The 27,187-nt window shown below is 42.5% G+C and overlaps 2 protein-coding genes across 9 annotated transcripts in view; one reads left to right on the forward strand and one right to left on the reverse strand.

Annotated features, from left to right (window-relative positions):
- The first annotated feature begins 866 nt into the window (after nt 1-866).
- Nucleotides 867-2,061, forward strand: LOC125768632 (brachyurin-like). The gene has a single exon (XM_049436587.1). The coding sequence runs from the start codon at nt 1,090-1,092 to the stop codon at nt 2,008-2,010; it is 921 nt and encodes a 306-aa protein (XP_049292544.1). The 5' UTR covers nt 867-1,089; the 3' UTR covers nt 2,011-2,061.
- Nucleotides 2,062-2,112: 51 nt separating this feature from the next.
- LOC125768631 (hippocampus abundant transcript 1 protein) overlaps nt 2,113-27,187 on the reverse strand; it is a 30,294-nt gene continuing 5,219 nt past the window's right edge. The window contains exons 2-13 of one of the 8 annotated variants that reach the window (XR_007418928.1): nt 23,029-24,892; nt 9,997-12,707; nt 8,931-9,026; nt 8,451-8,641; nt 8,224-8,365; nt 7,960-8,151; nt 7,679-7,887; nt 7,521-7,607; nt 7,332-7,429; nt 6,889-7,254; nt 6,063-6,449; nt 2,113-5,429 (exon numbers count right to left, since the gene is read on the reverse strand). Coding sequence is in view for 5 of the 8 variants with exons in the window: in XM_049436581.1 (XP_049292538.1) it covers nt 5,335-5,429; nt 6,877-7,254; nt 7,332-7,429; nt 7,521-7,607; nt 7,679-7,887; nt 7,960-8,151; nt 8,224-8,365; nt 8,451-8,641; nt 8,931-9,026; nt 9,997-10,953 (2,445 nt within the window). In the remaining 3 variants the exon portion in view is untranslated. Of the gene's footprint in view, nt 5,430-6,062; nt 6,450-6,876; nt 7,255-7,331; nt 7,430-7,520; nt 7,608-7,678; nt 7,888-7,959; nt 8,152-8,223; nt 8,366-8,450; nt 8,642-8,930; nt 9,027-9,996; nt 12,708-23,028; nt 24,893-27,187 lie in introns of all 8 variants that reach the window. The other 7 variants (XR_007418926.1, XM_049436584.1, XR_007418927.1 and 4 more) reach the window with 7 other exon arrangements.

The raw sequence follows: 27,187 nt of genomic DNA on the forward strand, positions 1-27,187 counted from the left end.
CACCGATTTATCGTTCACCGTGCCTGTGTCGTTGATCCCGATTTGGGCGTAGAACATTTTCGAAGCTCGTTAGGAGTACAAATTGATAAGGGCAAGAGATCAAGGTCACCAAGCGAGTATGGAAAGCAGGGGTGATTATGACACTGAGATAACATAGAAATGGCCAATGTTTTGGGTGGTGTAAAATCTTCAACATTATGGATCTTTTTTTGTGAAGTATTGTTGGTAATTTTGTATCAATTAAATCACTTTGAATATAAATCTTAAAAATAAGTCCATACACAATCAAATGCCAACCGCCGTTTTGAACTCTACTCGAATAAGTTTCTGATGACTGACATCTGCTCGAATTATGTTTCCGACTGCAGCACACCTAGTGGCGGGAGTCGGAAGTATCAAAAATGAGAATCGAATCCACCGCGACTACAATTATTACGAAATTTTCAATTCAAATTACAATTCTTCACTGTTAATATGAGGGTGATGGGGATAAAATATAAATTACTACCTATTTAAGTAATAAATTTATGTTACATCATACAACAAACAAACAATTGCATATTGCCTTTCCTAACGATACGCACGATGTTTGCAAAATAAGTAAAATAATAATGTTCGAGATGCTTTCAGCGTATTCGGATAGCTTATTCTTATCTGCGGGAATAACCAGTAGATTGCCTTCGATATTTGCGTCAAAAGTATCAAATATCATCTTGTAGTAACGCTTATCGAACGAGATTATTCATTATCGTACCGTTCTTAAGCTACCCCAATAATGCTAGTCGAGATATGTATTCCCTCGTCGTACGGAAGATTTGAACCGTTTTCTACTAGGGTACTAGGGCTGGTTTTAAACTTCAACTGTAAGCATCAGTCGTACGATCGCACTTAGATGATCTTATCTTGAGGAAACGCGGGTCGCCATGATACGTATACGGCTCCAAAGTGTAGAAACTTTGAGATAGCCGTTTATTATTGCCAGTAGCCCCGTTTCACGGTAGCTATAAATACAACCCTCCGGAGCCTAACGGCACACTAGTTGCAAAAGGTACGGTTCGATCGTCTCGCGTGCGTGTGTGTGTAATTAAGATGAAGTTCTCCTTGTTGGCGCTGTTTGCGCTCGTGTGTGCCGTTGTGGCCACCGACGATATTGACTGGTCGAAGGTACGGCCGATGTCCCGCATGCCCCAGTACATGCGCCGTCTGCCGAAAGATATTCTGAAGCAGTACCTGACGGAGGTGCGCAACATGCCATCCAGTGCACGTGGCAATGCCCGCATCGTCAACGGTTACATCGCCCAACCCGGCCAGTTCCCGTACCAGGTCGCGATCCTGAGTAACATGGCCGGTGGTACCGGTCTGTGCGGTGGTTCCGTGCTGACCGCTAACTACGTTCTGACCGCTGCCCACTGCGTGGATGTTGCTACCGATGGTCTCGTGATCTACGGTGCTCAGGACCGCACCAACGCAAACGAACCGAGCCAAGTGCGCATTGCTTTCGAGCAGAGCGGAATTAACCTTCACCCGAACTGGAACCCCACTCTAATCCGTTACGACATTGCGACCGTCCGCGTTGTCTCGCCGGTCACCTTCTCCGATCGCATCCAGCCCGTTACGCTGCCACGTCTCAGCGATGTGGGTAATGATTTCGCCGGCCTGATTGGTACCGTGTCCGGATTCGGCCGCTTCGCCGACTCGATCCAACAGGCTTCGGATGTGTTGCGCTACGTCAACAACCCAATCCAAACCAACCTCGCCTGCTCGGTGCGCTTCCCCGGTGTGGTTCAGCCAGAGAACATCTGTCTGTCGGGAGACTCCGGCCGTGGTGCCTGCCAGGGTGATTCCGGTGGTCCGCTGACTATCGTGCGTGACGGAACCACCGTTCAGCTCGGTGTCGTCTCGTTCGGTCTTGCTCTCGGATGCGAACTTAACTGGCCGTCCGTGTTTGCCCGTACCACTTCCTTCCTGACCTGGATCGAGGCCACCTCCGATGTTGTCCTGCTGCAGTAATCAACTAAAATATAGATGACAAAAAAACGTTCCTTTAACAAAATGCGCTTCTTCTTAATTCTAAACTATGGTTTCTTCTTTCACGATGAATGTGCTATCCAGTTTTGTTCAAATTATTTTACCAATATTTATTTCACTTCTTCTCTTCATTCGTTTGCCTACCCATTCCCTTCTCGTTCTCAACACGTTCAACGGTTCACGGTTATTGGGTTAACCTAGCACACCCACCTTTTCCATTCTTCGTCCTATACACATTCACCCAACACAACTATCAGCCATCAGCTACTATCACCTTACAATTGTTTTACAGCTTGGTTTCTCTAACCGGTTTAGATTCTGTATTTCCACTGTACGGTTTCGGTACGGTTTTTCTCCTCATCGCATACTTTCTTATTCCTGGTTTTGTTGTCTTACGATTTACAAATTTACTTAACTGGGCTGTTCTACGTTTGCTCTCAAATATCTTTCTCGCTCCCCTCCTCTCCATCATTTTCGCCTTTTGAAATGCTTTCGAAAAGCTCAGCTGGGGAGAGATAGAGAGAAAAATATTGAAAGAAAAAAGGATGTATGTAACGCTTTGATTTCGCTGTTTTTCCTTATATATGCCCGCGTATGGCTTTTATTTTCAAATTTCTCTATGCCTCTACGGTACCTTCACTTGCACAAGTGTTCTCCCGAGATAATGAACACAAAAACAAATGGTTCACAAACAGAGCCGCGTAGAAAAGCGTATCGTAAACGGCACACGGGGGGGGGGGGGGGAAACATAAGGACACGCTAGCAACACTTCAGTACATTGGTGTTGTTGATTCGGCATGAACGCCTGGATGTGTGTTGTGTGTCAAGTGTGTAAGAAAGAATGTTTCTATTTATTTGCATCACCATAAAAGGCTGCTGCTAGACCGCAGAGATGAAGTAGCGTTTCTAGCCGATAGAAAACAAAAGGGCTAGTTAAGATAAAACGGTTTAACAACAGCTTATATTCGCTTTGCTTTTTGATTGATGTTTTGCATTTTCTGCTTCCCAAAAACGTATTTCCTGGACACTACAAAAAACATGTTCCTACTGTGTGATATCGCGCAAAGTTTTCGGGCTAGGTTACGGCAGCTAGTTACCGCCGTTCCTTATGCAACAAACGCCATCTTTCATTTCAACGCAATTCGATCATTTCGTTGCATGCAGAGAAGTTCGGGACCAAAACAAATGGAACTAATTTCCCCTACCGTCCCTTTGCATTTGTCGTATGTTAGATTCCATTACTTATGTTGGTTTTGTATTTTATTGTTTTTTTTTTGTTACTTGTTTTTATCTGCCCGCTTAGATGACATGTGTCCCAGCTGCAACATTTGTTTTCCGCGACATTTGTATCTTAAAACGCTCGTCGCAACGCTTGATGCTTTTATGCGTAATACTAACTCTCTAGCGCTAGTAGTTCAAGTTAATTCATAATCTTTGGACTAACAGTGTGTCTCGCCTAGTAGATCCAGTCACGATCATCCAAGATCAGACATTGCATTTTGTTACAAATGCCCGGCCTAAGATCATCGTAACGGTGTACGATGTTCTGCCCTACGGCGACGAGTGGCATTTACATGGCTATCACTATTTTATTTACCTCTGGATTTAATTCTGGTACTGCTATGTAACTTGGTTTTTTGCTTTTACTTCTGACATGTACATGTTTTCTTATATTACACTAAAGATTTCGTGCTGGTATGTCAATTTGCAGATACGTATGGCATTATTCTTATCTGTGTTGGAGGAAACGAATCGATCGTAAACAATTTTCCCAACACGTAGTGCCTAATGAAGTTGTACATATATTCAACCTGAATCATGAGCTTATCGTACGCATTGATACTCAAAAGTAACTTGTTGATGCCATACACCTTGGGATGCTATTGGCGGTGTTATATAAAGGAAATCTCTTTGCACCTTTTCTACTGCATACAGGTAAACATGCCATTGACGACACACATCTGCCACATGACCGCAAATGAATTGGGAGGCTCCTGACTTGCTTCAACTGTGTCCGGTATTAACGAATTTAAATCATCTTCCTTTCAATCGCATTTCTGATGCAGCAGTTAAATCGAATCAAAGTCAAACGATGTCCTTAAATTCTTGAAACATTCTATTTTAACATAATTTACACAGTACACTTAACATATGCTCCAGTTAGCTAAAAAACCTAATGGTAGTGCCTTTGTTTTTCGGTATTACGGATAGATGTGTAACACTGTAACGTTCTGATTTGTTGCTTTCCACACACGCACACACTAGCTGCTCGTTTGTTTCTCCTTCCACGCTCCTTCCTGTTTTTGCTAAACGATAATCTTATCCTACTATCACTCGGTTTCCTTGTCGTAGACTAAGCGAACCACGGACAAAAATACTCTTCCTCGCGCGTTATATACCCATTTCCACTTTCAGTCCTAATTTATACACGTCATTCTCCTTCCGTCACCAAAACATTTCCTTACTATCAACACTAAAATATCGCACGCTAGAAAATAACGCACAATTAGTTAGTGTTCGTGAAGGTAATCCCAAACCCGGTAATACCAGCATCAGCTGTGTGTTTTTACATCTTCTCGTTAAGTGTGTCCGTCAATTGACTAGACTAAGGAAAACAATTGGACATACTTTGAAAAATTCTTTAAAAGCGTTACGGTCCTATGTAGGTTCGTTGTGCCACAACTGCCAGAGCGGTAGTTATATGTTTCAAAACTTTCGTACCGTACAACACAGTTTGGGTTTTTGTTTAAAGCTTTCCATCCTAACAAATCAGTAATCGTTTAAAAGTACACTTTTGGTCGATAACCACCATGCACATACACAATCTAAAATAGAGAAAATAGAAAAAAAGAACCGTACACATGAACAAATATTTCTTTTCAACAAACAATACTTATAAAACAAATCATGAAAAGAGAAACCTTAACCAGCCATTGAAGGAAACAGATCATGGTTTTAAGTGACAATAACTCACGATACTGTTTTATGTAACAACCACAGGGGGAACGCCATGAGCTTTCATAGTCCGAAACAAAGCAAACAGATTAATACATTTTATACAGCACACATTTCTTCCGCCAACAACATACCACCACTCCGCCACGTTACCAAAAACGCTACCCTGCCTAGACCTTGATTTACATGTTTCCTGCACGCTACATCCATTCTCGGTTTCTCAGTGTTACCAAAGGTGTTTCATTTGCTGCTTACACTAGATTGTACAAACTAATGATGACGACGATTAGGATTATAGCGAGCGCGTAACACCACCAACGTGCAGCGGGTGCTAAGTTACTTTCAACACAACTATAGCTGAGCAGAGTCCTGGTGCATCAGTGGTGACAGTGGGCCAGCTACCTTACGCCCACGCTCGTATTCATAATCGACATCCAACGAGAGCCCTGCGAACAAAATAAGGAAAATGAATAGGATGGTTAGTACTGCTATGAATCGAGAATAATATTGCTACGTAAGTACTATATAGTATTTGTACAAGGAATATATTGCATATTGTCTACAATACTACAAATAGGAAAGAAATTCGCACAAGGAATAAAATTGAAAAATAGTTAAAGTCAAAGTGTTGTTCAGCAGTTCATAGCTTAAGCATACAGATTCAGTGGCTAATCTATTGCTTTACTGAGGCAATGTTAGATCGTTTCGCATTATCTACTGTTGCAAGTTGTATAACGTATCAAGGCATTGGTAAGAAGAATATATTAACACACAAAGCTAACAATCAAATGATATGATGAGAGCTTTCAAATTTCACAATATGTTGCAATGGTGTTGAGAAAAGAATTATCAATTGTAGTATCTATTCTAAGAATGACAGGAACTTTGCCACATCTGCACAATATAAATGTCAGAAATAGTAGAAAGCAAATAGGATATAGATAAGATGAAATCGTGATTACTACTATCGTGGTATTAGTGGTCCCTAGCGCAGTATAAATTACAATATAGTATAAGAGAGAAGAAGAAGACGTTTAAGAAGAGTTTTATGACACTAAGACGAAGGAAAATATAATTACATTCAAAACAAACCGCCTTTGCTGGGATAAGTATTCCCTCGTAGTGGGTGTGTTAATGATGGTAATAAAACGGAAAAGTAAAATGAATTCATAACCAACACACAACTTCCACAAGGGTCGGTAGCAATTCAGGTGGATACTTTTGCAATGTTTCAAACTATCCAGTGAGCTAAGTGCGGCACACAAAGGGTAGCAAAGAGTGCAATGGCTGGTGTTAATGGTTTGGTGAGGTTCGTGAAAAAGTCTATGCTCGCACTTTTCTGTCCGTTTCTTCTGTTCCCTCTTTCTTTGGGCGATCGAATTGTTGTATATCGCCCGTTGCTTATCACCGCGCTAATCAGTCTCCAATAAGAACGGTCAATCTGTCTTGGCTCCGATAGCCGCTTTCTGAAAATGGGTTGGAAAAAAGAAGCAAAAATAACGGAAATAGTGGGAATACTGGAAAACATTGATAGCAAACCGGAAATACCGTTGCTTCATGGAAAGGACGAAATTTAATAACACCGGCCCACATTTGAATACGAGACATCACAGTAAACGCTACTGGCCACAATTTTGTACAATATACTTCAAATGTTTCAATTAATTCTTCTAAAAAAGAGCGATCAGGTGCTCCGAACCTTAGACATACATTATGAATTGGTTAGTAGATTAGTCGATGGATTATGCAGCCTTTAAGAAAGGCATCCTACAGCACAAGAACCAATCCCTTTGTTAATATGTCGATGTTACTGTTGTTAAAGTGTCCATACGCTTCGAAACCAACAACGAACAGATACAGGAAAACAAAGATAAAGGAAGCTGAAATAACTACTTTTCTTCTCACCCGATGGCCGCCGGATCGTATCGCTTGGCGTCTCCGGAATGAATGCTGCCACGGCGATGGCGCATATAACCATCAGCGCCCCGAACACGAACGGAGGGCCCGGCATTAGCTGTGAGTACTCGTCCTCGATGTGATGGTGCACCGAGCCGCCGAGTAGCGTCTCGTTACGCACAAACTTTGCATCGGATCCGTCGAAAACTCCTCCACCAGCCACAGCACCAATAGCGGCTCCGTTAAGACTATGGCTCGCCACATTATGCTCGTCGTTCAGGTCGACGTGAAATACGTAGAAAATGACGCCGAACATTGCTGGCCCTAGACCGTTACAGAGGCCGCGCATCCCTGTCACCATACCCTGGACCACCCCTGGAGAAAAGCGACAGAAACAAAGACATGCGTTACTTCTATTCGGAAGTTGTTCTTTCCACGTTTCTCATGTTTACCTTGTTGGTCCGGGTTGGAATGTATCGACACGAATGCGCTGATCGCCGGATACGTAATTGACGCTAATGAAGCAAGGATACCTGCTGCCCACATCATCCTGCATGAACCAAAAGCACGCGTAAATAAATCATTCAGTTAGTTATTGCACATGTTTTGCTTTCTTCCGTCACCACGTGCGCTCCTCTTACCATGTCTGACTGCCAAAACCATACCAAAGCAGTTGTAACATTTCGAACAGTAATCCTATTATTATTGTACGCTTTGCACCAAGTGCCCTGGGGAGAGAGTAAGAAACCAAAAGTTAGTTAGGTGTTTTTTTTCAGTTATTTTCGTCCGAAAAACTTACTTCATTAGATCACCTAGGATGACCTGCGTCAGTATACTTAGTATACCGACGACAGCAATAAAGATCGATACATCGATCGAGCTGAAATGCATTTTCAGTTTCAGGTAGACGAAAATGCACGAATATTGTCCCGCTTCTGGCAGATAAGAGAGCAGCACCGTAACACACTGCATCAGAATCGTTTGATCCAGACCAACTTTACGGAGCGCCTAAACGGAAAAAGGAGAAGCCAATGATGTAAAATAAATCTTCCAATTCTGCATCGATGTTAAGACACCTACCGCAAACGGATCTGCCTGTTCCCAGCTGATCGGGGCTCCCCATGAGCTGGGTCGTACTTTTTCCGGTAAACTTTCCGGCACCGCCACCAGAATGAAGAACACATCCAGCACAGCGATTGCCGTGGCCAGGGCTACAATTAACGGTTCCGAGTATTTGTCGTTCAAGTAAGCTCCGAGTGCAGGTGAAATAACCTAAAATATAAAATGAATTAAATTACATCCTTTTCCGAGTCTAGAGATGCAAGGAAGTCAGCCGATACGTACCAAACTAGCGGCAAAGGTGGCTGACACCAGACCATACGCTCGTGAACGATCCTCCACTGTCGTAACGTCTGCTACATAAGCAAACACAACGGAAAACGTTACCGCGAACACACCGCTGATTGAGATCATTGCGAAGAACCACCTGGAGAACCAGACAAAAAAAGTTGTAGAAAAGATTAAACATCACTTCACAGTTGTGTTTATCCTTGCAGCCCGCCTACACTTACCATGAGTTGATCGACATAAGTGGAATCGGAGCGCAGGTGAAAAACACCGTAATTAGCAGAAAGAATTTCCGGCCCCACACGTCCGAAAGGGCACCAATCAGTGGAGCGCTCAGGAATGATAGTATGCCCTTTATGCCCATTACCAACCCGTTCATAAGGAAGGTGTGATCTGGGAAGGTTTGATTGAGAACCTTTGGGGGGAAAAAGATACAAAACAAAGAAATATGAATGAAGGAACTCCTGTTGCATTTAGTCAACCAACACGGTAGTGAGTAGTTGCGCGTTATATAAGGTATCTATTTTTAGGAAATGGTTACGTTACGTCTAATACAATTTAGACCATCCTGTAACTGTTACCGCAAATTATCGTACCGTGCCTATTGCCTTTGCCTTCCTGTTATGCCACTAAAGCGCGTAGTTGGAATAAGTAGGTCCCCATTCACTTACAAGTATTCGTCACCAGCGCCGTACTATACTTACATTTATGACAGGCATCGTTAAAAGTCCCCAGGCGAAAAATTCCAAAAATATGACTACTAAGGCATGATAAACGCTCGGTTCTCCTATACCGGAGCTCTGCAAGAAAGGAAAAAAAGTAGAATAATTAGTCTTCAAAACCAAGCATCATGATAAAATGGTGAACAAAAATGGAAAAATGTGTTGTTTTTTTTTTTAATTCAGCCACGATGATGACGAAGGCAGCAGCACTTTGTTGTGCGTTGGCGAAGCGCATTAATTCGATGAATGATGATGGTGATCGATTATATTTAATATTTACAACCAGAAAATGTACGCAAATAATGAATGTTCCGCTTTAAAGGTGCTTTAAAGTATCTCTATAAAAACATTACTGCTCGTTGGAATTAAATGTGAGAACTCAACGACCAGAAAGCATCCAGATGAAGCATTATGTGAGATAGAAATTAGGGAATTTGAGCAACATCTCAACCAAATCGATTGATTACAACTATTATACTAAACATCCCAAATAAATTGAATTACATGTGTTCGACAAGTCGCTATTATTTCCAAGTATTTTGAATGTACATCTACAACGTACAAACTTAACATAACATATTATACAAGCTATAGTGCGAAACAAAATTCTAAAATAATCACTGATCAGCATTGACAATCCGGTAGAGGATTTACCAGAAACCACGAAAAGACTACATCCACATACATCAATTTAAATTTTCATCGTCCAAACTCCCCAAAAACATGTTCACAGCCATGTCTACATGCAATCCGCAAACCGCAAATTTCAATTCCCCTGTCTACTTTCATTTTTCTGTAGGTAAATCAGAAACCCGATGAAGTTGCATTTGCGCTCAGTACCTCTGGTGGAATTTTGTCACTTGGTAAAAGAGAACCGAGCAAATAATAACGACATGCCCGTGCTGCACAGGACACAATGAGAGCGGCAAATAAAACGCACCAAAACAATAACTCGCAGAGTGACGCAAGGAAGCATAGCATTTGCCATTTGCCATGAACAAATGACACACATTTCCTCCAATCGTATAACCCCCCCGGGACTACCAACCTTACAGTGATTGAAGATCAATCGCAGGAAGTAGATGAGATTTTTGCTCTGCTTCAGCTGCACCACGGTGACAGTCGGTAGGCCACTGCAATTGCTTAAGTTTGAGGGAGTCGTCGTGACACGGCTGTGTGGGTTTCCACTGCCACCGGCCACAACTCCATTAGCCGTCCCAGTTGCCGCCGATGTGCGCGTACCATCCTGTGCGCTATTACCCGTACTTCCGACGTCGATCGCCGTGGCCGTATCGCTGACCGGATTGTCCACGATGTTACAGCAAACGCCAGCATCCGGACCTCTGCTGCCCGAACATCCGGGCTGCTGTTCCGAGGCCACAAGTATACGGGATTTGTTGGACGAAACGGTTGCCGTCGTTGCGGCTGAATGCGTTAACATCGACGAATCCTCCTCATCGTCATCTTCCTCCTCGGCGTCCTCCTCACCGTAATCGAGTCGTTGCTTTGACCCAGAAATCTTACTACTCCCAGCAACTTGAACCTGTCGCTGGGATTGCGCAGGTACGGCGGCATTTACCGATTGTATATACCTTTCGTTAACCAGCGTTACTCGGCTCTCGTCTGCTTTCGACATCGGCAATCTCGTTGCGCCCATCATTGGTGAGCACTCTCCAGGTAGGTCAAAGCAGCTACTGCTGCGACTATTACTAATGCTTAGATAATTACTATTCTGATCATCCGTATCGGTGCAGTTGTCCTCCCCCAGCTCTGCATCCAACGAACGCCCGGACAGTGGTAAGGTTTCGCCAACTGCTTCCATAGTAACCACGTTACTTCTATCACAGACTACCGCATCACTTGCATTTCCGGTTGCTGGCCGTAGCTGCGGGCTCGGATGACACGCAACACCAGGAACTGCTGGTGCCGCCTCACCCACGACGTGCGACTCTTCCGTGCTGGCGTCACCCGCACCACCGGCCAACAACTTTGCCGAATGCTCCATCACTTGTACTATACCGTTGCCTTCGCTTTACCAACGAATTGACCCCCTTTTTCCACTGCTTGGTACACGGCGCCGCACGGTTAATCGGCAAACTTTTCCCTGCTGCCAGCGATTGCTACTTTGCGCTGCCAAAGCTGCATCCAGCCAAGCGGACCTCGGCCACCGATCCGTCCGCTACTGCTGCTAATGGTTCTATTCCGGCTTCCGCTGCCACAACAACAACAGTGATAACAATAATGACAGCGACTTGGGCTCATTTAACTAGTAATGCTTGTGGGTCTTAAATAGATCTTGTTCGATATTCGTTCCCCTGCTGTGTATCGAAACGCGAAAGCAGCTGTGTTCCCTTTTTTGGGATGCAATTTACAGCTTATGCGTGAATTTCCCGCTCTGCGAACTTTGCTAGCGTTGCTAGTATTTTTTCGCTGCTCATTTGCTGTCCTTCAACCACCAGGTAGCCATCTGCCAGTGGCGTGATTATGCATACGTCTTGCTGAAATAGCACACAGAGAGAGTGTGGCTAACAAGCATGTACGGAATTGGTCGTCCCGGTCGTTACCGCGCACCGTTCACTGTGCTTGCGGATAAATTCGTCCCTCAGGTTGTGCCGCGGGAATCGATTCTAAAATTAACACCATGCGCGATAACACAGTACGGCGGCACACATGGTACGACGGGCGAATGGTTAAATCTTCTCGGTGTGCGTTTATGTACATTAGCCGATTTCGTACCGTACGCATCTAACTTCCGACGCCGACGCCAATCAACCGTACCGGACGGACGGAATTGCGAACCCGGCTTGTGCACGGTGGCCTCTTATTGACACGTTTGCAAAACGCCGTACTTTGACAGATGTAGCTTCACGACCACGACCTATCACTATCGGACCGGGGACGTGTGGTTTTCGTTTCGGGAAATGATTTGTGCTGATGGTTTTACTTTGAATTTTTATATCTTCATCGCAAGCGCAATGTATTTTAAAAAATATCGCTTCGCGTCGCGTAGGAACTTGTCGAATATAGTCGATGAAAAAATAACTATTTTTTCTCCTGCTGTCCTTACAGTCGTACAGGTTAAAGGTTGAGGTATGACGGGAATAGTACGCTGGGCCGTTGCTTCTTTACTGCACACCACCAATCCAATTCTTGCTGGCGTTTCTTTGCTCGAATGAATTCCAAACGTCTTCGACAGCCAGCAGACAACCACAGGCACACAACGTAATGCAATAAAAATATATACTTCTGTTTCTGTAGGCCGTTTTGTGGTTCACCTGGTTCGCTTCGGTAGATTTATGGTTCGGTTACGCAAGGTATTCAACACACTGCATCCAGTTCAGATCGAACGCAGCCCCTGCCGTTCACGTGTTAAAGCTTTCAGTCTGCTCAGGAAGTACTGTGTCTGTTCCTGTTTCTTCTCTTCGCCAAATTAAGCAATGTGGTGATACTGATTGTGCTCCGTATCCGGTGTGACTCCTCTGGACGTCTTCCAACAACCTGCTTTCACGTACCTGCAACGTACCTTTCTACTGCTAATTCGTCAAAACTAGACTATGCACCGAGCCACTGTTGGGTGGCTGAATTGTAGTGAAAATTGAACGGATTTCTTGCTGCTTGCTTGTATTATTGGTTGAGAGGCACTGAATTTAACGATCTATATACTTCTTCACAATTGCACACCGTACAGTGTTCGCTTCTTTGTTCGAGTGTTTTTTTCTTTCGAGGTCTCGTCTTGCTTCAGACGCATTGATTGCTCACCTACAAATAGATGGTGATTGAGGATTTGTTAGTTTAAATAAGAAACAACGCATTTAATCCGAATATGGGAATAGCAACGGTATCTTTAGTACGAAAGCACCCCAAATTTAAATACACCACCCATTGGAAATGTTTGCCCATGGGAACCTAAATGATTGCATATCTTCTATTTTTAACCTGCTTTGCATGAATTTTATTGTGATTCCATCCTTCATGTTCAACCCTCGGCAAAAGAAAATGTTGCTACAGAGGGAAACCATCCCAACATGGCGGAAAAATCCTTTCCTGTGGAAAATTCTTCCTAAGAACATAGAATAAACACCTCTTCGGGTTCAGGTTGCTTTCTTTGCTAAATCTATGCTAAAGACACCAACGCTCAACGTTCAGCCTGAGCTTAAAAGCAATCAAAAGCACGAATGAAAAATAACAAAACTCCCCGAACTGTAGCGCGTAGGCTTCACTTACCTACAGAGGGCGTTAAGCTTGACCGTCATTACCAAGCCAGAGGGTGATTAACTTTGAAATGGATAATAGAAAGAGAGCAAAGAATAAAAAAAAAAACACACAACACCCAGCTGGCAAAATATGCATACACACACCCCCGTCATCATTCATTTCCAGCATCGAGATAATGAAAATCGAAAACAAAACACACCGAGAGAAGTTTGTTTGAAGGGTGGCTACAGAGCGGAAGTTGGCGACGCTGCTTTCTAATGCAGCAGAGGGATGATGAGATGCAAAACAAGCCGGGTAGGCTTTACTACCGTTGGCACGACACATTATGTTCGCTGGATGAATAAAACATTGCACTGAAACGCCTTCTCGGGATGCAATCAAAGCTGCAATACTGCTTTATACGGCGAAATCTGAAACAAACGAGTCGGGAACTAGTTCCCGTTCAGTGCAAAAACTAAAACAGTTGCTGTTTAACATGCGTTGAATGCTGCTGATAAATGCATAAACCAGCAATAAAACTGACTGTTCAGTGTAGTGAGAATAATTCTAAAGGAGAAAACACTGAACAACCAGTACATTACGTGATAACAAAAAGAGATTTTTTAATTTGATATATTTTAATGCGAAATTATTTGCAATAAGCTTCTTTTCACTCAAATAATGCTTTAAATTAAGAAAAGGATAAAAAATCAGAAAAAAATTTAATAAAAATTTTAACTCGAAAATTTCATAAGGCTTACCCCTTACGTTTTTTTTGAGAAATTTTGCAAAAAAAATTAAATTGATTTATTTTAATGCCAATTGGTTCAAATAAGTTTCTTTTCACTCAAACATTGCTTTAAATTAAAAAAAGAATAAAAAATCGGAAGAAAATAGAAAAATTATAACAATTTGAAAATTTCAAAAGGTATAATTTTTCACCAAGTTTTCCCTATAACTCGGTCGGTATCCAACGGATCGCCAATCTTTAACTTGTGGTCGATAGATGGCAGCAATGGCTACATTTTCTTCTTGGACGGCCATGTCCTCAGTTGTCTGTGTCGGAAGTTATTCGAGGAACCAAGTTCCATACCCTGTTTGTGAAAATGTAAAATTTTCCTCATTTTTGCAACAAGTTTTGCCTATAACTCGGTCGGTATCCAACGGATCGCCAATCTTTAACTTGTGGTCGATAGATGGCACCAATGGCTACATTTTCTTCTTGAACGGCCATGCTCTCAGATGTCTGTGTCGGAAGTTATTCGAGGAACCAAGTTCCATACCCTGTTTGAGAAAGTGTAAGATTTTCCTCATTTTTGAGCAATTTAGCAAAATTTATAAATGTGATATATTTTAATGCGAATTTGTTGCAATAAGTTTCTTTTCACTCAAATAATGCTTTAAATTAAAAAAAGAATAAAAAATCAAAAAAAAATATTAAAAAATTTTCAACTCGAAAATTTCATAAGGCTTACCCCTTACGTTTTTTTTGAGAAATTTTGCAAAAAAAATTAAATTGATTTATTTTAATGCCAATTGGTTGCAATAAGTTTCTTTTCACTCAAATAATGTTTTAAACAAAAAAAAGAATAAAAAATTATAAAAAAATAAAAACAATATAAATAATTGAAAATTTCATAAGGCTTACCCTCTGTCATTTTTTTGAACAATTTAACAAAAATTTTAAATTTGATATATTTTAATGCGAATTTGTTGCAATAAGTTTGTTTTCACTCAAGTTTCTTACAGTTGGAAAACATTACCAACTGGTACATAAATACCGGAACTCGCAACCGTCGGAAGTTACTGAGTGGATATTATTTTTTTTTATTCTGTAAACCACTACCACCCGGTAGTGGTTTACAGAATAAAATGGTTGACTTCTGAAGGAATTGGCACGCTTCAACTGCGGTTAGCCGGTGCAGTGCAGACCTATGGCCGCCGGGGTTAAACCACACAGTCACGGAAAGGTGTAATCACGAAAGGTAGCTCAAAGTTCTGCACCGAAAATGGAGTTTAAACAAAGAAACAAAAAACCGAAACAATTCCCTTTTCCTCGTCCGGTTCCTAATGTTAGCCTAAAATTCGAAAACCTTGCCACGAAAGTGCTGCATTGACTTGAGGCTACGTTAATGCACCTGGGTGCAGCAGTAGCGATGCACGAGATGGTCCACCGAAAATCCGCAGCAGCAGTCGGGTGGGCATCGCATCGGTCCCGCACGCGCTTAGACGCTTGGAAGTAGTTCGGTCTCTTTTTTGCACGATTATTGGAAAACCAATCAAAGCCCAAAAGGGACTCCGCACGGCGTATAATGCTACACTCGCAGCAGGTCACCGCATTCGTGACTCGCATGTTCTGCCAAACGTGCTGAAGACCTGCGATTGTCACGAACTGTCGCGCTGTTTGGATCGATTATTTACAGCAGCGAAGTTGTGATTTATTGCCAGCAGAAACACCACGGGCAAGTATTTTGGCGTGTCCGAACCGAAGAAACTGAGGATTTGCTTGCTTCCAACTCATGTTAAGTCCGTGGGGAAAGTTTCTCCGCTGTCAATATTTGTGCTTTTGACTTTTTTCTCCTTCTTAGAGAAAGAAACAAGTTTCGATCACAAAAGTGTTTGCAATTGCGTAGTATTCTTGTACGAAAGAAAGTATTTTAATTCCGGTTAAAATAACCTGAGCAGCACATCTACTTTAACGCTTTAAATTGAGCATTCAAACTGATTACAATCAAAGTAAAATCGGACCAATTCAGTTGGATTATGTTTTGTTTCTGCAAAGCATCGCAGAATCTGAAGGCCAACCGTGGGTCTGTGCTCTCAATTGAAAGAACCGCTTCCTCACGTCGACCGCGCCATGTATCCCTGTTCGAGGCAGGCTTTTAACACCCAACATTTGCTACCAAGCCCATAAAAATGGCACACACCACCATCATCTGCTCGGTAAACATGTTTTCGCCCCCGAGAGCGGTAGTTCCAAAGAAGCACAATCGTATGACAAGTGTAATTGAAGCCAAAATCCGTCTGGGTCGAAGTGTCGGAAGTTTCTCCGCGCCGTGTATTTTATTTCGCCGCGCAACAATACACTGGACAGAACACCGGCACCGACAGAGAACAGATCAAATTTCATCCACAACCAGTAAATTTTCCCATCATCCTTGACCCAAAAACTGTCAAAAAGCCGGCTGACCGGGGCAGGCTACGATAAACGATTTATGATACGTTACGGAATTATGTTTTATGATGCTCCTGGGGGCATTACCTTCTACCGCAGGAGGCGACTACAACACTCGGGGCTAGCGCAAAAACACCTTAATCTCGACGCAATTCGCACGGAAAACAAGCGTTTTGTGAAGAGAGAAGAAGAGAACACTAAAGCATACGACAAACATTTTGGGGAATTACATTTCCGAGGTCAAAATATGTGATTTTTACGATAATAAAATCTATTTATTCACATGTATTTATGTTGCAATACGATATATGCAATGGCTCAGCGCTCGAACCGATTGTTTTAATAATCAAATTAAATTTTTAAACAAATCAAACAATTTTAAATTGGATTATTAAACGAGCAGGACATTTTCGCCTGAATCTATACTTAAACCGAGCTTATTCTATTAAAAAGAGATATTTTTTAAATTTAAGAATATCTTTTTTATAAAATAAATATACAATTACTAACATTCTCCAACGTCATAAAAAGCTTCCAAAATTCATAAAGCCAATCATCATAACTCACAAATGAGCCTCTATGATCCATGATGCAGCAATCTGTTAATTAGCGTAAATCCTGCAGCTCTAACGATTATGCAGCACTAAAGTAACATACGATAAGTAATTTTCCCCCGGCTGAGATCATCTCCACTTGGCAGACTTCAGAGGCCGCTTCAAATAAAAATGGTCTGTGGAAATGTCTGGAAGCAATCAGACTAATTGTTACTGCGGAAAGTTTACATATAAAAATATGCCTCAATTTACGACGCAACTCAAACGGCCAGAACAGATTCTAGCATTTAAATTGGTTCGAATCTCGCAACCAATGCCAACGGAAGTTGTGACGACCTCGGTATGCTGAAATGGTTTGTGTGTTTCAAACGGGTTTCTTCTTTTATAACACACACAAACTTCAAGCGGAAATAGGCATTTTCTATTCGTAAATGAAATCAACAAACCTGGCTCCTGGGCGTACGGCGAAAGAACCGTACAGAGAGACAGACAGCCCAGTTCACCACCACCCGAAATGGTCCTAAACTGTGGAAACCAAACGGCATGGTTTTTCTCAACGACAGCAAGTTCATCACCCATTACTCGGTTCCCGTAAGACCGTGCCGAAACCCTTGAAGAGCTACTAATGCGCATGTCCCAAAGGAGAGAAGCAAAAAAAAAATCGTTGCCTCACATTCCATCGGATTCCGACGGATTGTCGGAGCTGGAACATTCCCTTTCCCTTTCGTATGGTCCCATTCTCGCGACTCCACAAGGAAATGTACATGCGTTGGCTCTCTCTCGCTTGCTCCCTCCCGGTGTGGCCCAAAGGACAAGATGGATCCGGTTGTGCTAGACCAATAGCAGTAATAAGGGCACCCCTCACGCTAACTGCTGCCGACTGTTCCGTGTCCGTATGTGTTCGGTTGCGTTTTCCGAAGCACTTACGGGGCCGGACGGACGCCATCATCCAGCGAGCGAGCAGTAATTTACAACAGCTGTCGATAGCGATTTTCTCAAGGTCTGCGCCTGAGAACCGGGTGCACGTGCACTCACAGCAGACACGCATAGGTGCCGCCTGTGGTGTTCTTTTTTTTCCCTTTCAAACGATGACGCCATCACCATAATCGAAGGAAATCGAAACCATCAACCCCACACGCATGTATGGCCAGGAAAGAATCGCACAATGTTGTCATTTTGTTGGTATAAAGCAATAATAAAATAGTATTATGAATATGCCATTAAATGTCACATCTTTTATTGTGATTTTTCCCACCCTAAAACAAGCATACGTGAGCACGCTCGAACACAGCAATACTGATGTACGATGCCGACCCCAAAAGACCACCAACCATAACGATTTCGACTCGTTTTGGGGCTTCAAAAAAAAGCATTCGGTGCGCCATCAATGGTGCCGTCAAGAAATCGCTTTCCAATAAAGAAAATTCTAACGACACATGTCCTCGACCCACGGTACAACGAACCCGCAGGACCCGGCGCTCGTGCCACTAATGCTCTCAATTTCTGTGAAACACACACACAACTACAGATAACGCACATGGAAGCGTTTATCGACCGATATCCGACCAACCACCGATATCCGTTTCCCAAGAGTGGCCCCGTGGAAAACCGCAAAATAAGGACACGGCAAACTGCAGTAATCATGGGGTGGGTTGATATTTCTCGCAGCTGGGTTGTATACTTCTTCTCGGCCCGGCTTACTTTCGAGACGAGAGCTCCACTTTGTCGGAATGTTGTAATAAAAAGAATAATAATAATGATAATGCACAAAACACAAAACACACACACCTCATCATTTTTTTTGCATACATTTCCATCGTTCGTTTTTCGTCTCTCTCTCTCTCTCTCTCTCTCCATGCAAATGCCCCAAAATCTTGCACGTTACTTGCAAAGAGATGTAAAACAAAACTTTGGTTCATTCGCGTGTTTTTTTTTTGCTTCTCCTTGCGCTTGTCGAACGGGAGGGCAAAATCACAAAACCCAACTCATAATGATGTGCTTCGAGACATTCCATACGGTCGCATTCGTGCTTACGAGGAACTTTTCCATGCAAGAGACAAGAGAATGACAATAAAAAACATTACAGAAAAGGTAAAGGAAGAAAAAAACATCACCCGAAAGATGTAGATTATTTGATTAATGGGTTGGGCGTGACTTTTACGGAATCACCTCCCTGAGTAGAATCGAAGGCAAAAAAACAGTGAAGCCACAGAATGGTGCATTAAATTACGATACACTAGCCGTGTGTCGTCCGGTGCAATAAAGGGAAACAATGGAGACAAAAACTAAACTTCATTATTCCAAGCAGCACCAGGCGCCTCCATTGAAAGATGAATTCAAACATTTTTTTTTGTAGCTTAAAAATTTAAAGTATTTTTTGAGAGCGTTTCATAAAATCTCTCTCGACCAAATTCATCATTAATATCTTGTTATTCAATGATTACACTTAACACGTTTTCCTTATAAAATTACCATAATTCGTTAGTTTCAAGGAAACTCAAGACCGGCATGTCCAGACACAAAACAAACTCCATTAAAATTAATCGGTCCTTACTGATCTCGCTCAAAACGCCGTTCGGTTTAAAATTTCATGCCCATTTACAATGTTCACCGAGGCAAAAAGGTGCTAATTTAGCACTTTCCTTTGAATGGTTGCTCAAACACAATCATCTCCATCGGGTTTCGGGGGGACTGTTCCATCAGGTTCTCCCCCTTTTTTATCGACCACCAATCCAAACAACACTTAAACCAGACAAGCCAGGAAGTAGAGCACTAGAGCCCGTACTTCGCCTTCCGCCATCAAATCCACTCACCAAGATGGCGGTGTGCTAAGGGTTTTGTCAATATTGACCGGAACGCTATCCACTCAAGCCGGACCGCCGGTTGATATTCCATCGCGAAAACACGTCGCCATGGTGTAGTAACTACAATCAAATGAATTGGAATACATATTGCCGCGGTTAGCGCAACATGACAAAGGTAAATCTGGCGTTCGATAGTGTAAAGCGATTGCTACATCGGCAAACAAACCGTTTGGCGTAGTGAAAACTCCCACTGCGGAGTAAGGAAAAGTCCAGACGATTGGTCACGGAAGCAAAACCCACCAAACTGAGGTTAATACGCTGAAAGAACAAATATCATAAAGGACACGCCGAAACCGATAAAACCCTCCCCAAAAACGCCGCATTATGTTCAAAATAATTAAACAAAAGGTGCTTATGCTTCTACTGTTTTTTTTTTGGGGAAATCTCATGAAATATGCAACACTGCTGAAGGTGGCAGAGCAAAAGGTTTATTCGTTGGCTTACAAGCGGAATAATTTCTACCGCAAGCGATCATCTACTGCTGAAATGGTTCTACAAGCGACTACAAGTCAGACGCGATCGTTACGTGTCGGGTCGCCCACACCACCAAACAATCATTGTCACCCATTAGCACATCGATTGTGGCCTGCCCAGCGACACATTCGGGTAGTTTTCGTATCACATGCAGCTAATCCTATTAGCATTCGCGATAATGCAGGTGCTCGCCTGCCAATTGACATTAAATATACGCCACATTAATCCTTTCTGATTTTCGAGGTTCCAAAGAAAAAAAAAAGAACTTACTTGCAAAGCAAATTTGTTTAATATCCGGAGGCCATTTGCGAACGAGTGCCAAAATATGTTTACTCTCAAAAATAGCACAAAAAAACGTTTACAGATGTATAACGTTCTTTAACACAGGATTTATAAGAAAATTCATTAAATGTTCAAGACTAAGTCATTGCCAAAATGAATATACAGTTGTTTCCAGCTACGTTCGAATATTGTGTCATCTGTCTTGAACCGCATGCCTTCTGTTTCGAATCGCGTGTCATCACCTTCGAAAGCGTGCCAGTACGGTTGAATCGTTCGAATTTGACAGCTGCTTGGATGCATGTTTGTTGTTTGTTGACAATTTGTCTATTTTTTAGCCGTTTGATGAAAATTGGTTACAAAATGTAATTAATCCATAGCTTATTCGTTTAGCTATCGATAACCGATTAAAAAAAATACAATATTTGCGAATCATTTACCAAAAGCGTTTGTTTTGTTTTGGTACAGCAATCCATTCAGCTCAAGCTGTCAAATTCGAACGTAGTGGCACACGATTCAACCGTACTGGCACGCTTTCGAAGGTGATGACACTCGATTCGGAGCAGACGGCATGCGGTTCAAAGCAGATGGCACGATATTCTATCGAGAATACGATATTAGAAACAGGTGTAAATAAGAAATTTACGCTTAGAAAAATATTAAGAAACTTTTCTACACAATACTTTGGGCAAACTTCAAGAACCTCCTCTTATTATATTATACACAACCATCCTCATCTTCTATCTAATGTATCTCTAGTGCAAATAGATAAAAAACAAATCAACCTCAGTTTTTTTGCCAAAAGAACTAGCGCCATGTTGTCTTCGTACGGATTCATTTATCTTCTATCGTCTCTATTTTTTGTTGCGTCCAAAAGCAAAACTAATCCGCAACCTGGTATAGAGAGTAACAGTAACTGCTGCCAAAATCGATATCCAGAAACACCCGCTTTCTGCACCTAAAGCGAGATATTTTATCTCCCAAAATGGGCCACACACAACAAAAAAAAACCAAACTATTCTCCAATCACGGGGCAATGTTCCAAAGCGATTCTCGATTAGTTCTAGATATGTGCTGGCTTAGCTTTTCCCTGTCCTTGTCCATGGTCAACGTACAGAAAGCCGTACCAGGGGCCAAAAGAATAGATGTTCTCCCGCTATTAGAAGAGGAGGAGGCGACGGCTGACCAACACAGCGATTTCGTGCCAATAGCGCGAAGCGGTTGACCTAGACCTCAGCGAGATCTGGGAACTCCCTCTCCTAGCAACTCATCCATCATTATCATCATGCTGCCAGTAAGATGCCGGCATCAACCACGTCAGACTATTCGTCTCACGACTTGATCGGACGATTCGCAACGCACCAACCGACGCCGTGCAACAAATCATCGGTCGTGATGTGATGACAACATCCCATCCTCCCATCCCGATCGGCTACCTTTGCCAACGCTCTCGTATGAGATCATAAGTTCATCGTTTTAGGCCCAAGCACAACATGCACACACATACCTGCCCGGGACAGTTTACCATACACAAACATTACGTAATGCGCCTCTATTCTGCAACTCTGCTAGGAGAAACAGACTCATTCACCTCGTGCTAGCGTGAGCAACTACAAAAAGCGAAAAATCAATCAATAGTAGAGGAAAATAAAACATTCCTTCAACTAGCACCTTCCGTTCGAGCCTTCGTACAATCTGCGGAAGGACGATATGGCGACACTGTTACATAATTGATTCGAAAGGAAAACGCTACCTCCTAACCGGACTACAAAAAGGGCGGAAATCTGTAACTAATTTTTCGTTCATCTTCCAGGGCCCCCATTCATTCCCAACCCGAAATCAACTGTCGACCACGGATTTCCCAACAACACGCCTTCACAACCATCCCGACGTGTTTCTGCCCTATCTGAGTCGCTTTAGATAGTACGATAAGCGCCAAACAGTGCCAGAACTGACAAGCAAAAGGAGTCAAAGAGAAAGAGAGAGCGAGAGAGTTGAAATATATTAAGAACCTTGAAAAAGAAACAACCGGAAGCCGTCATTTTGTTCTGGTGTTTTTTGGTGAGCAGAATGAAGCATGATAAGCTGTCAACTGTCGTCTCGCGGGAATTCAAGGAAGAAAGGATCTCTCTTTCTACGTTCTGTGTTCGGTTCGTGCTAGGAAGGTTTTTGATGGTTCTTGCTTTTATGCGATCGCCTTTTTTTTAGTATTATCTAGTATTAAGTTCAAAACGCCATTAGAGGGTACCCTTCAGTTGCATTCCGTGTTATGTCTTGTGTCCTCTTTTAACGTCCTATTGGCAACTACTCTGTTTTTTTTTTGCCTCTAGCTGTCACTTTCTGTTCGTGGGAATAGACCCTTGACGTATAGAAGTACATTATCAACCCAATACTAGTCATATGCTACTGGGTACATAGAAAGAATCCAATTACATGAAGGATTAAATGCCTCAGCAAAGATACCGTCGCTTACCCTTATTTTTTCGAATTTCATTCCACAATATCACACCAATATCATTCCCTAACGTGCTAATACATACTCTGGAAGGTTGTTGTTTCCCGTGCAGGCAGGGTTGCTGTTGCCGTGCTGGCTGTTGTGCTATCGTGCCTTGCATTCCGTGTGTTGTTGTTGTTCGAATCGTGCCAAATATGTCCGTCTCTTGGGCAGAGTATGAGGCATCAGCTGCAGTACGTGTGTCGCAACCACACAACGTTTTAAAATTTCGACAAGAGATACTTTTTTACGTCTTCATAACATCGACTAGTTACGTTATCTTCTTCACAGAGCTGTCAACCAAATCGTACGATAGGAATTATTGCTTAAGCATTCTTTTTTCTTTAATAAAACTGCACTTTTTTCTTTGAGGATTCTCTCTCGCACTCACACTGTAGGTGTAAGATTATGGTATGGATAGGTTTTCCGATTTGAAATAGAATTATGCACAGCAGGTTGTTTCCAAACGGTTGGTACGGATTAGCTAACACGGCCAGAAGCACGGCAGAACGGGAAATGTATACGTTTTATTATTGTCGCACTGGGAAAACTGAATACACACACTAGCGATCTTCACCGTGGGACCAAACACGTAGGGTGCAATTTTCTTCTTTCTTTGTTTGCTCCAACCAACAATGAACTGGTGAAAATTCTTTCAAACCACCAAAAACTTTTCTCGCCTTCACACACTCAAACAACCACCGTCAAAGTGACACTCTGAAAGAAGCAATTTCCTTTCGCTGCTTCGTATTCTCTCTGGCTGCTGGGATGCGTTTTTCATCCCATTCTAGATGGAATTTATGTTTCTTTTGCCAGGCAAACACTGCGTAGGTTTCGGTTGTTCGATGTCCGTGGTGAACAGTCACCGTTGCTGTAACGATCCAACAACACCACAAGACTCCACCATTTTTGTTCACCGAAAAAATAAGAAACCAAAAACGACGAACGGCTTCATACGCGTTCGATGGTAAACCACGAACTGCTGCTATACGAAGGCCACCACGTCGGAAGCTGACCGAGAAAAGACCCGTGTTGCCGCGTCAAGAGCGTAGCCGTCTCTCGATCGGACGTTTCCGTGAGCGCGTGAGCGTTACATCTCCTCTCTCCATTGGGGTGCAAATTTTTCCATCCCCATCATCCCCAATACAGAACTTTTGTTGGTAGAACGGAAGGACGAAGAATGGGGGTGTATGTTTACGTTCCGGGTGGAGGAGGGGGAGCCGGATGGCCATCAAGTGTTAGTGGTATATTCCACGAAAGAGAGAGTATCATCTGCTGCTCAGAACTCGTGCTTCGTGCATTTGAGTGCAGGACCGCAAAACAACCCCCCCATTCATTCACCCCGAGTGCAACGCAATGTTCTTCATTCTCTGCCAACATTTTCCCACTGGGATTATTTGGTGGACTAGAGAGCGAGCGGATATTGTTGTTCCAAGTGGGCACCGAACGCAAAACGATACGGTGCTCAAAACTTTCGCTCTCACTAGCTACACAACTGACAGGTGAATCGAACTTATCGTTTTTGCTTCAAACGATAAGTACAAATGATGCAATTAAACAGTGCCAAACCGATGTTATGTTTACAGTTGAAATTTTACTTTCTTATCCTACAAATTGTCCCACGCACTCAAATCTTATAAAACCTAGAAAAAAGATCAGTTCCGCAATATACACAATATTATAACATTTTTAAATACAAGCTGCAAAATTGAAGACAAGCCGAACGGCGGCGAAAACATGTACGATCTTGCTGAAGGAAAAAGCATTACCCATCGCTTATCTTCGATCTTTGTTCTTCAGCCTTATCTTTTCTGGATGTAAATAAATATATCTTACTGCTGGTTCCTTCGTCATCATCATAGGCCGGGTAAAAATGTGTGGAATAAGATAGTTCTTTTGAGATACATTACCTGAAACGATAAAACAAAATGTAAACATTAGTAAATTTATCAAAATTCAACGGAGTCACAAGGTGGAACCCGAAGCTAAGGCACGTCTTCAAATCAAGTTTACTTAGTGCTAATAAATTTGCTTGATAATTGCGCTGCTTCCATCCCAACTTCATGCCTGCTTAAGTCCTCATCAGCAACAACAAAAAAATCTCCACAAACCCGACCCTGTTGCGCTTGGTTCATGTATACTATTATCATCGTAACACCCACACGACATAATCATCAGTTTTCTTACAAAATCTCAGCAACATTCAAACGCTCAAATGATAGTGTATGATCTCATCGCGTTTAATTGCCACAAGTGGCGTGGATCCGAGAGAGCCCCCGAGTTAGAAATGATTAATCCTACACAATTCTACGGCCTTAGAAATTAAAGATTACAGCACTCGGTGGTGCGTAACAAGACGTAATTGCAAAGCGACTAAAAACAGGACCGGAAAGACTCTTTACTAACCCAAGGTTCGGTTATTATAATAAAGTTTGAGCCATGTACATCAATGTTTCATTTACTACTACACCCTATAAACATGTTTTGCCAAGGAAGTCATATTGCTACGCAGCGGAAATAGCCAAAGAAAACAATACGGAAATAAATAATCCCCTTCGTCGTAAGCACAGGAGCCTTACAGCCACCCTACGCAAATGCAATTTTGCCCACCGCCGTAGAGTTCGGACACAGTTTCACCGCGAACGTGCATCTTTCGGCTTGATCGCGTGCGTACACGGGACGACGAAACAATGTGCAAAACCACGCGACCACCAGTTTCCACCGGCAAAAAGCAAACCACCAATAAAGCCCCACAATCAAACAAAACGGGCCCAGCCGACCACAATTGACGTCAACGCGGCCAGCGCACGAGGGTAACCACGATGCTTCTTCCCATTCCCAGGAGAAGAAGGTGACAATAAATTAGCTGAGCTCGCCCAACACTCAACAATGGCGCGCTAGGTGGTTTTGGAATTGGCCGGAGATATAAAGCGATCAACTAGCATAGGAGACACACACTTCGGTCTTTCATCCACTCCACACCCGCCCGGGGCAGCGAAGATGCAAAATTGTGATGTTTCGATTTTGCTTCCAAACGTCTTGGTTTTGCTCTTTTCCTTCATATCCATTTGCCACTAGCATAGACGTGCTCGGTTTTGTATGGGTCACGCGTCAGCATCATATCGGAGTCTGGGTGGGCGAAAGCCCTCCTTCGTTTGTTGGAAGCATGAAATTAATCAAAATTTGTCCTCCTTTTTCCATCGCTCTCCAGCATCTGAAACTTTAAATTCATCTGAATTAGTGCTGATAAGTTGAAGCATAAAATTGTCTTTTGATTGAGAGAAATTGCCTTACTCCGCTTTTATAATTGAGTTGAAATATGTCAACTGTAATCAAACATAAGAACATTTTTACTACCTTTGTACAGATGTAAATTTTCAATATCTTAAGAATATACAAAAACAACTTCATTTCAGATCTTCTTTTTCTAGACAAACCCACACACCATATGAGACCAGACCAGACATACAGTAAAGATCTGGTCGTATTTGCAACCAGTGGCAAAGCATTGCAATTGGAAGTGACACGGTCGCAAACTACACTGCACCCATGCAAATTCAATCATTGAGGACAATTGCATACGGTCAACGTCGCAAAGAGCTCGGAGTGTTCTGAGAAGACCGACGACGGAAGGATACTGTTATGCCCGCGGTCAGACGTAGGACGTACCGCTGCGTTGACTAACAAGGACGTGTGGAAAAGAGCATATTTACGATTCAACAGAGACAGAGCAGGCAAACAGTTTGATCAACTTCAATTCATTTCAATCAATATCGGGCAGTAGCAGTGTCGCGAATCTTTGCTATAAATAAAGCACGAAATTACAATCGGTTGAATGAACAGGAACCGGCACTAGAAAATATCATTTCATTACTTCAAGTAAGTACGATTACTGCGGAATATTCAATATATTGAATTGCACGCAGTGAACAACAAATTACAAATTTCGACACACTTTCTGGTGCTAATTTTTACACTTTGCCATACCCAAATAATGACACTTGAGTCCACACATATTCCATCATTTAACACCAACCGTCGCAAATAGCGCAAGTGCGGTAGCTTTTATGAAAAAACATGTAAAATTTAGCACCGTACAGCTTGATGTTGCTTACGAACTACAGAAGTACCATCTGGTAAGGGACGCGTTTTGGATCGAAAACGAAAATAAGTTGGCGAGACCTTGCACCGTACGCTGCGGATTA

This window comes from Anopheles funestus, chromosome 3RL, assembly GCF_943734845.2.
Source record: "Anopheles funestus chromosome 3RL, idAnoFuneDA-416_04, whole genome shotgun sequence".
NCBI lineage: Eukaryota > Metazoa > Arthropoda > Insecta > Diptera > Culicidae > Anopheles > Anopheles funestus.

What these genes read in the sequence shown, in the direction of transcription:
- LOC125768632 (XM_049436587.1), top strand. Translation starts at nt 1,090, where the DNA reads ATGAAGTTCTCCTTGTTGGCGCTGTTTGCGCTCGTGTGTGCCGTTGTG.